Below are 11,034 nucleotides of genomic sequence, written 5' to 3' on the forward strand. Positions count from 1 at the left end.
GCCGCATCGGGTACACTCGTATCGTACAACACGATAAGGTTTACAAACAGCCCAAAAACCGGGACAGGGCGGCCGGCCCGCTCACATAAACTACGATACATAACTGCTGTGAACGCGACGAAATCAATTCCCAGTTCCGATTCCGAGAAGTGACACAGTTTCTTAAGTGTCACATCACTACCGACACGCCGCTAAATAAATTCTAATCGTCCCCGAACGCGCCGCATCCCAATCTAGCCTCTAAGCACCTACCTGTAGATGAAGTTTCGTGCGCGCCCATACGAGTAGTTAAAATATAAAGAAGAGCCACCTGTCTCCACGAAAAACTTTATTGCGGCCATAAAATTTAAACCTCAAAAGAAAAAACAAAAAGATGGAATTATTTTTTTCTTTTACGGACGAGGCCCATTTTAGATCGTGTTTACCTAAGCTGTCACCTTACAGAATGGCGATTTTGACTGGTCGGCTCCGTTGAATTAATTGTGGAGTTTTGAAGAGATATCGTCTGATGTGCGATAACGTCGCTCGACGCTGACTACCGGCCGTGAGAGCAATTTGCTTAATTCTGACAGTTTTACTCGCGATGGAAGAAATCGGCTTAACGCAGTTAATTACCGCGTTAATTCTAGCGAAGTGATTTACACAAAAATTCAGATTGGTATCTGAGAAAAGCCTTTTCGATCACGAAGAAAGTAGTAAAATGATTTTCTTACCGTGCGAACTGACAGCAGATGAATAGGGGGCGTGCATTTGTTGGTGGTAGTAGCGGGCGCGGCTGTGGTGTCCGCCCTCCAGGGGAGAATGGAAGAACCCGTCTCCATTCGCCTCCGAGCTGACGTCGCCGGCGGCCGGGCTGCCGTTGACGCGGCCTTCGTACCACCGCTGTTGCAACGCGCTGGCGCCCGCTCCGCCGCCCTCTCCGCTCATATCCATGACCGCTTTTTCGACCTCACAAACCATGCATCGCTTTTATACACACGCACTGGAAGTCCACTCCCCTATCCGCATTTCAACAGTCAATCGTTTGTAAATCGCTCGCGCTTATCACTGAATGCGTTTAATCGAGCTCAGTCTTAGCATTTTGCGATCGGAATCACGACGACACTTCCGACCTTGGCGACCAGTTCATATTGCACGTATCTGGAAAGAGATAAACTATGTTTCAGTAAAAAGCTTTAGTCCAATTTGCGCAACATCAAAAGCAAAAAAATAATCCGACGTCGGTATTTTGTCAAAAAAAAACAATCAATTAAGATAATAGTGGTGCACAATCGTAAGACGTCGAAGATATCGATACGCTCTCAATTTGATTAGGCGATATCGCGCGAACAACACTCGATACCGACGTGATAAGCGATAAGCGTACATTAAGTGTTGTTAGCCAACCGAGCCGTGATTTTTATTAACACTAAAGTCACTAAAGATATCTGTACTATATCAGTCGTAGTAGCCTGCCGGCCATTGGACACTCGATGAAAAATCTGATATTGTTCAAGATGATGACAGATAGTAATATAGCTTCTGTTGAATTACCTAGATATACTTACTTAATACCAGTTTGTGGCTAATGTTACTAAAGATATCGAATTGTGTAGTGGTGGAGTTCAACAAAAAATACAATGTTTATAGCCTACCTCATAAGGCGCTGTCTTTAAAATTTATATTCATTTAAGACTATTATTATAGTAGATAAATATGACTTATAATTTTATATTATTACAGTTTTGTGTAAGACACAGAGAGAGGTTGAAATAAAAATGATGATGCGTTCAATTGGTGAGTCCGCCGGGCCCATCATCAAATTTAGAGGATTGCATTTCCTACTTATTCATATTTTCGTAGAAAATTATAATCGAAATTAAAATTTGTTAAATTATTGGTACAAGAGTCAGATCAAGAATACCAATCTTACATGAAAAGATAAAAGCAAAATAAAGTGGAAAGATGTCGTCTCTGCATATCCCTCCGGGAAAGAGGCGTGATTTTAAATGTATGTGAGTACTTTCTTAAAAGTATCATGAATGTATAACATTTTAGGCGCCAACAAAATTAATTTTTAAAGTTTGCCATTGTGAATTTGTAAATTGTTGCATCGGCGATTAATTATTCCGATTAGATAAACATGTCAGATAAACAAATCGATATTAATTTATCGATTTAATTATCTTTGAAGTAAGTAGTCATAAAAGTACTGATATTGTAAGTAATATTATTTTTTTTTCCTCTACAAAACTTGAATGGAAATTCTTACATAATAATGTCAATAAATATAATTTTTATAACGTGCTTTCACGTCTTTATTATAATGGAGTAAATAGAGCCAAGTGAATATTTTTTTTATTTATTTCAAAGTTATTCTTTATATAAATAATCATTGTAGAATTTATGAATAACAAATGAAGTTAATAATTTTTAATACGAAGCAATTTATAATGACAACAAGAAAACACTTAATGAAATAATCAATTTTACACTTGTTATCAAATTTTATATAAATATATTTTAATGGGTTTGTGTCCATGTAGAAATTATTTATATATATTTTTTTTTTATTATATAGAAATAAACATGTATTAGTTGTACTCTCGATAAATATTTTATTGTATGGCTATAAAATCAAATAAAGAACGTTATTGACTTAAGAGGATTAAACAGATTTAGATAAAGATTTTTATAGCCACGTTCATTTATCAACAGAATACGTATTCCTTTAGTGGTGACAACCCATTGTTGTGCATAATATTTTCTGTGCTTTTTAATATTTTTACGTCCAAATCCTACATAAACAAAAATCATAAAAATATATCACTACAATTCTCATTTGGAACGGTTTTCTGTAGGTGAAATTTGTTAAATAATCTTCTGAGTTTAAAAAAAATGTAAAATATAAGATATGTAAGATATATAAGCTATATACATACAAATTGGTCAAGGCGGACGACGTTACCACTCAGCAATTTTCTAAAAAGCAATAAATATGTTCAAACCCACCAAATGGATACGTATGTGAAACTTAAGAAGGTATCTTTTTCAATATCTGAATGTGCATTTTAATGTTACTTGTAACAGCACTTTGTAAATTATTTTTTTGACAATATTTTTTTATTATTATTTATATAGCTCTTAAATTAATATAGACACTAAAACTACTAAGTGGTGTGCTATGAAAAATATGCTCTTTATATTAAAACACAAATTTAATGATAAGCACATACTCGTATGACCTTAAGTTTTTGTTTTACACCCACATGAGTGTGAACAAGACATGATCTATTAACTCTAATAGAAATGTAACAACATCAAAATCTCACCACAATCCTGATAAGATGGGATCTAATGCCATAGATAATGTAAACAGCAGATCACCTCCGAACGCACCGCTATCTTTCCATCGACTGAAGAAAACCTTTTTTTTCGATAAAACAAAATCAGTTCTTTATCGCAAATTACACCGATTCCGTGATTTCCTCGTTACACGCTTGATAAGATAGTTGACCGTCGAAATTATCTGTGATTTCACTAATTTTGACAGTTCGATCTTATCAATGTTGGCCTGGTAAAAGTAACTGAAATATTTTAGTACCTCGTTAAAAATATTAAATAAGTTACCGTACCTGCTCGTATTTGTGAGACAAATTTACTATATTATTTATAACATATTAAAAAGAGCTGTACCCAAATGAATAAATAAATATTAGTTTATAAAGTTTTGGTATATTATAATGTTTAGCTAAGTAGATGTTCTCTTTAATTGATCCCAAAGAAGAAGCCTCCCAACGCTTATGATTTTTATTCCCATTTCTTACTTTTTACTAGGTAATTCATTTTAGCATTTTTATTGTAGAGCCTTTTGCCTTTTATATACGTTATATTTTGAATAATATACTTAAACATGACAATAAACCGCAGTGCTCACTAATAAGTATATTGTAAAGTGAAATCTCTATCGCCAAGTCACCGTCTCAGGCCGATCCAATCGATTTATGTCTCGCAATGATCGATGATCGAGTAACACTATCACTTGTCGATCAGAGTACATACTAAGTACAGTACTCTAGTATCAGCCAGTAGCACATCCCAGTAATAAATCAAACTAGTTCTTTATAAACCGTACTTTACCGCCAATTAAATAAACGTCATAAGTTTTATATAACCTATAATAGTAGTGTCCGGCAAAGTACACTCGCTCAGTATGAATTCTAATTTTATGGAAGAATATAACCCATATAATAATAACATAAGATCCCGATTTATGGAAGAATTGCGACAGTTAATTAGTAAATTCGCTACATGCTTTATCATCTCAATTGATCGTCTTAAAATATCGCAAGTTCAAGAAACACCAAGAGTATACTTTATCTCAGAACAGTACTATTCCTGTGGGATTTTGACTGAGCAAAACTGCAGGAAAATTTGGGAACTAAGAATCAGTACTTTGAATGAACCAAAAAAACATCTTCTAGTTACAATTTAAAGGAAGTCAGAGTTACAGTTAAATCAATTAGAATAATCGCTACTATATTTCATAATTTACCTCTTCATATTTTCACATAATTTATTAGGTATATTTATTCATTATATAATGATACTGTTATCCCAAACATATTATACACTCACGTAACACAAAAAAACTGTGTAATTAACTAATTAAACTTATTCCCACAGCATGATCGAAAACGAGTTTCTGACCTCTGTCAAATATTCAAATACACGTATGCGTAAACGAAAGTGTTTATTTAAGTGGATACACACAGTTTATTCGGAAGATAAACAAATTAAGTGGACACACATCATCTTGTTAGAATATGTAACCACGGATCAGTTATCGGGTCCTCTTATTAAGATTAGGCCTTCCAATTAAGATAATTGATTCTCGGCAGACCTCCGAAGGTGAGTCGAGTCTAAAAAACGTGTCCGACACTATCTTCATTCTTTATCGAGTTTCTGATACCAAATAATGACCTTAGGGATCCATTAAATCGTAAGGAAATTTCGGAACTTCATCTTAAACTTTCTACATTAAAAAGTATTGTTCTTTTTTCAATAATATTACTGGTCGGAAGCATAAAAATATTCAATAGAATTAAATAATATTTATTATTGTAGCTATTCATATGCATTAGTATAAACTTCTAAACATGGTTTTTTTTTAAAATATAGAATAAAAGTGTAATTTTTAAACTTAGAATTACAATGGCCTTCGCTGACATTTCTGGTAAAAAATATAATAGAATGTTGTGTCCAATTATAACATTTTTAATTTTACTTTTAGAATATTTTTAATCATCGTGTGAGCTTGAGAGTGGAATTCGACTCGGTTATGTATTTACTTTTAAATTTTTTTTCAATACATTATTCTTGGCCCGCATCTTATTTAATTAGTATATATTTAAATATTTTATGAAAAAACCTAAATATTTTACTAAGATTACATTGAGTTAAAAATACGCCTATTATATTAAAAAAAATTTTACTCAACAAAAGTTTTCATATAAATTTCACATCTTTTCTTTTTCTTTTAAAAATCTTTGATAATAAAACTACCTTATTTCAATACAGCTAAGTAATATATTCAAATCCTTCTGAACAATTAGCTTTAAAGTTAATCACTACCACGTATTATAATTCAATAGTTTTTATTAATAAAATGGTAGTAACATTAATATGACAGGTCAAGTATTTGGGCCTCGCTTGTCAAACTGCAGGCCATTAGCCCAGTCAAAACAAAAGGGATTAAGAACCTCTTCACACGTGTTGAGAATCTATCGGCTGTAAGTTTGTAGAGACTTTTTATTTTTTTGATGGTCCCAGCTTTGGCCTTCGGTTTTTTTGTTAGTGATCTCGCATTGTATTCAAACTCACATTAATGTAAGTTTGTACATTTTATACTAAAAAAATATTTATTAATATTTTATATTAAACCAAAATGACAAAATACTTCTCACATTGAATATATTTTTTATCTCATAGAACTTCTTTCTAATATTTAAGCAAAAAAAAGTTGGGTAGAATACAAAAATAACAAGTTATTTTGCATTTTGAACAATTAATAAAGGTGTATATTTTAATTAAACAATTTAATACAATAACACTTTATCAGTATTATCTTTGTGTTAAAAAATAAACAAAGGATCCAAAAGGCTATAAGGCTTAAAGTAATCTGACGTAACTCCCGGCGGAGAGTTGATCGATGCATTTTAAAACGAGTCGAAGATTGAATATTTATACAGTATATCATTCTTATCGAAAATGTATTTTTAATACGCGTTTGATTGGTGTTTGTCTAATCGTCTAACATCATGATAAAAGGGAGATTTTGTGTCAGTTTTGATATACAGTTGGTCGAGCTACTTACAAAATGGAAATTATTATTTCCTATTAGGTGTATAGAATTAAAAAAATACTTTTTAAAGAAATATGGGCATTTAAAACGAGATGTTTATATTCGAACTAATTAATTTAAAAAAGACTTGCGAAATTTATCGTTATTGTATGGAATAATAATCAAAACTTTACAGGATATGTCTAGTGCCTTATTTCAACGGAAGTATATACAATACGCACACATGTAAATGTTATCGTTGGATGATCAGCGTTTGCGCATCGTCCGCATTCAAATTTCGAACGCGAACTGTCATGGCGGCCAATCGGCGCAGCGAAAATCCGACGAAAATCCGATATGAGTCGAACTGAGGTGACATTGACATTGATTGGTAAAGGGTCTGCTAACTCAGGTACTTATTGTATGTAAATATTACTATATTTAGGTATGGAATCCGCATACTGTAGTGCTTGAATATAATAGGCTAGTCTCATCCCGAGGCTTTGGCGTCGGTTAAATTTAAAAATAAAATCGAATGTCAAATTCAATAAGTACTTTTGAAAAATATTTTAAATTGATATGGTTGCAATGCGTATAAAAAAAGTTCTTATGAAGAATTTTTTTTTGTCCAATTGTAAGAATTTATTATTCATTAAATCTGTTTTGACAAATGTTTAATTTGTGCCAAATATCGACTATACATATATATTTTTTTATAATTATGTTTAATCAAATATGTTCATAAATTAAAGTCCATCATTATAACTTTTGGTACTCCCTACCCCTTAGAGAATAAATACCACGTACGGTACGTCAATTAGAAAATATTGTCAAGTCAGTACCTATTCTAAAAAAATTGAGCGGTCGTGATATATCAAAAGATAGCAGAACACTGCTTATAGAAATATTGTTTAATTCATTAGTTTACACAAGTATTGACATAGTGACTAATGAGCTGCATTAAATACATCATATTATGTTTAGAACTTTGCTGTTTCAAACAAAAAGTTGTCAAGAATAACATCGCTCACACATAAATTACCATAGCTAATTGTATAAAAATATTTATTAATACCAAGTTTTACCAGTAATTGTATAATAATATTTATAAGGGCAAGTCCCTTTCTTATTAGAGTTATCTTATCAATCAATCAAAGACTTAAATTATGTTATAATCATTTTTATGTATACATACATTCATATTATCCCTTGCGGGGTAGACAGAGATAGCAGTCTTGAAGAGACTGAAAGTGAATTGAAATTCAAATAGTGACAAGTTGCTAGCCTATCGTCTACAAGAACAATCCAAAGTTTATTAGCCCTTAGTCGCCTTTACGACATCCCCGGGTAATAGAACTTATTGTATTAAAGTGCAGGAACCACACGGCACAATTATATGTAACTTTTAGGCAAAGTCAGTGTTATACAGGCTCTAAGCTACCATTTATTACTTGGCTTGACCCCAACTTCGCTCCGGTGGAATTTCCACTTCTGTAGGTCTATCTCTGTGCCACGATTCATGACAATCAGTCTTGTGTTTAAATATTTTCTACTTATAATAGTGTAATAATGTCTACCAATTGCCACACTATAGCATTATGTAAGTATTAATCTGTCATAATATCACTATAGTTATTTAAATTTTCACAAATGTTAATACACTTTGATTTGTGTTTATTTGCTATGGTTATTGTCAAATGACAGTTTATTATGATGTCTATAACATTCTTGATACGTAACGATTATTAATATCTTTATTATATGAATTATCAAATTACTATTAGATTGTAGTAGCCATATATTCTATATAATAATAATTAGTAAGTATATATTCTTAGATAGGCTAAGTAATTTTATTAAATGATGATATAAATTTCGTTTATTACTTTTGATTTGACAAATACTTTTTAATAAGAAAATTTAGTGTATTTGACTTTATCTGTAGGTACCTGTTAAGTGACTTTAAATAGAAAAAATGTTGGTCTTGTCAGCCGAGAGCACAAAATGAATATTCTTCCTTAATATCTACTGGTAGTAAAAAAATAAAAGGTACATCAAAAGTAAGAATAGGTGAGCAATGTTAATGTTATCATAACACATAAATTAGGCCTATTTATGAAAAAAATCTTACGCTTGTGCTAAAAATGGCTTCTTTCGTTTTTCTCTAATTTCAAACTCGAAATTTACTATTCATGTTAAATTCAGAAACTTACATTGTAGCTAGAACAAATCTCTTCTTTCATTTCTACTATTTAAATAGAGTAATATTATTGTAATCCGTTCAACTACCTATTGCCTGATAGGCAGTTAATATACATTTATTTAAATTGTGAAGTTGTGTGATCTAATATTATGATGATTTATAAAATATTATTAACAAATATTGTTCATTCATTTTGTATAGGTGCAATAAATCTTGTAACTGTTGGCTCTGTCAACCTCGTAGTACCTCATAATGTGACATGTGTTTTTATGTAACCATTCATAATGACTTACACGAAAGCGTTATGAATATTAAAATTATTGCAAATAATAATTTTTAAATATGATTTTTTCTTCGGTGCGCCGTTTATGTCTTTTATAAGGCGGTTTTACCAAAAGTTTTGTATCAAATTTAATTGTCTTTCTACGAGTATATTTCTTGGTATATCTATTATCTGAAATAACGAGAGTTATATAACTGTTTATTTTTTTGAACGCCTAGTTTTGTATAATAGCTTATTAATAATTTAAACTGTATACTGTAATTTTAACTGCTTAAATATTTTAAATGTTTAATCTGAAAGAACCTTTAATGGACTATGTTTTATAGAGTGTAAAGAAGAAATTAGTTATTGCTCTAAGATATTTAACCATGTAAGAGCTCTAGGCTAAGAAGCTCTACCGTCGGATGTAGAGATGCGCCTTCACCACCACCTTGTATAATTGTGATTGTGCCTATATTTATGTAATGTGTTTAAAAAAATAACTTTAATTGATTGTTTGTTTGACTTGTTAAATATATTTTTTTATATTTAAAGAAAAATTACACAGTTATAAAATGAAGAGTCATAAATAATAAAATATAATTACTAATTGAATTGTTTATTACATTAAAAATAATTTCATTTCCTTTATAAAAATCATACAATAACTGTTTAGTTTTTTTTAAAATACTTTTATGAAAATCTTTTGTTTTTCCACTTTCCTTTGCTTATAACTTGTCTAATATAAAAAATATAATGAAAGCTTAATATCGAATGTCACACAAACATAATTGACAAATACCTGCAATGTTTTTACTGGGTGGTTATCACAATGCAGATCACTATCACAGGTTATCACTGCAAATACGGTGCAATCGCATAAACACACTGAAATCATGATTTCCATCCCGCTCGCGTGTTCATTTTCATGCCGAACAGAGTACTATCACAGGCCACAATTAATACTTATTTATTATTAAATTAATTGTTGATAAATAAAATTATAACAACATAAACAGTCCGCTTTTTCAAATAATACGCGACGGCGCGACACGTGATGCGGCGCCTATGGGACGCAACCCGACACTAAACCAGTCTACTACTTTTTGTTGTGAACGCACGGTTCGGCAACGTTCGGCTCGCTTCGCCACCGGCAACTCTGCTTCGGCGATTGTTGCGCGCTGATTGGTGCATTTCCCCGCCGGGCGGACGAATCGGGCGGGGTTTCGCGGCGGAATGGGAGTGTTCTCTTTTCAAATTTTCTTTTTCTCTTTTTGGGCGGTGCGGCTGTGTGCGTTCAGTTGCGGCGCGCGCGCGGTGATGAATGGCGGGATGTTGCAATGGCGTTACTGTATTTTCTATGACCGACGGATTGGAATAAGGATGTTTATTACAGTTAATGGGTATGCTACGAGGGCATTGACGCATATTTCAGCTTCGTACTGTTTTATAGATAAGGTCAATAAAGCGGACTCTCCATCTTTTATGCTCTAATTATTTATAATGTAATGTCACTATAGGTACAGATACATAAAATCCATTAAAAAATACATACCTACTTACAATTAATTTATTAATGCAAAAATAATAATCAGCGCCATGCTTCGGAAAAAAGTGATGAATGTTGTCTCTGTCTGAATATTCTCAATATGTTATTCATTTTGTTACTTTTTACATACGACATTAATCACTTTTTCTACACAATTTTATACACTTTATATTAACAGAAAAAGTATAATTAAATTAGTTTTCCATGAATGCTAATAACTTATTAAAGAAGAACTTACTAAGTTGGTATTTACTAGCTGCATAAAATTTTTGATATCACCATTTGGGGATGCGTGCTATCCGTTAGAATAGAATGAAACTCTATAATTTCCAGGAGGTTGGATAGGTAAGGCAATCAAATAACAAAAATTGCTACTAACTATTGCAAGTAGCTAGAACATCAAAAATTTCTAAGGCAGATTAGAATGTTGCAGTTAGTATGTTTCCTAAAGTTTATACAGTACTAAAATAATTTCATTTCTTAACTAATACGTATTGGGTAAGAATTTAGAACAACTGAGCCAGCAAGGCCGGACATTTGCTTCCAAATATGTTTTCAAGTTACCTACCGCAAGAAGTGACTGGATCTTCAACATTCGTGCCTATTTTAAATATTTATCTTTTTTTATTTTTATTATTTTTTTTATTTATCCCTCCATACTAGGTAATATTTTAAATGAATAATTTTGTCTTTCTGTC

At 31.8% G+C, this 11,034-nt stretch overlaps 1 protein-coding gene across 3 annotated transcripts in view; it reads right to left on the reverse strand.

Moving 5' to 3' along the window:
- LOC106139962 (GATA-binding factor C) overlaps nucleotides 1-9,866 on the reverse strand; it is a 93,369-nt gene extending 83,503 nt beyond the window's left edge. For 2 of the 3 annotated variants that reach the window (XM_013341477.2, XM_013341475.2), the window contains exons 1-2: nucleotides 3,312-3,425; nucleotides 714-1,140 (exon numbers count right to left, since the gene is read on the reverse strand). In XM_013341477.2, the coding sequence (XP_013196931.1) occupies nucleotides 714-960 (247 nt within the window). In that variant the 5' untranslated portion in view covers nucleotides 961-1,140; nucleotides 3,312-3,425. Of the gene's footprint in view, nucleotides 1-713; nucleotides 1,141-3,311; nucleotides 3,426-9,589 lie in introns of those variants that run through there. The other variant, XM_013341476.2, reaches the window with a different exon arrangement.
- Nucleotides 9,867-11,034: the final 1,168 nt, after the last annotated feature.

This window comes from Amyelois transitella, chromosome 7, assembly GCF_032362555.1.
Source record: "Amyelois transitella isolate CPQ chromosome 7, ilAmyTran1.1, whole genome shotgun sequence".
NCBI lineage: Eukaryota > Metazoa > Arthropoda > Insecta > Lepidoptera > Pyralidae > Amyelois > Amyelois transitella.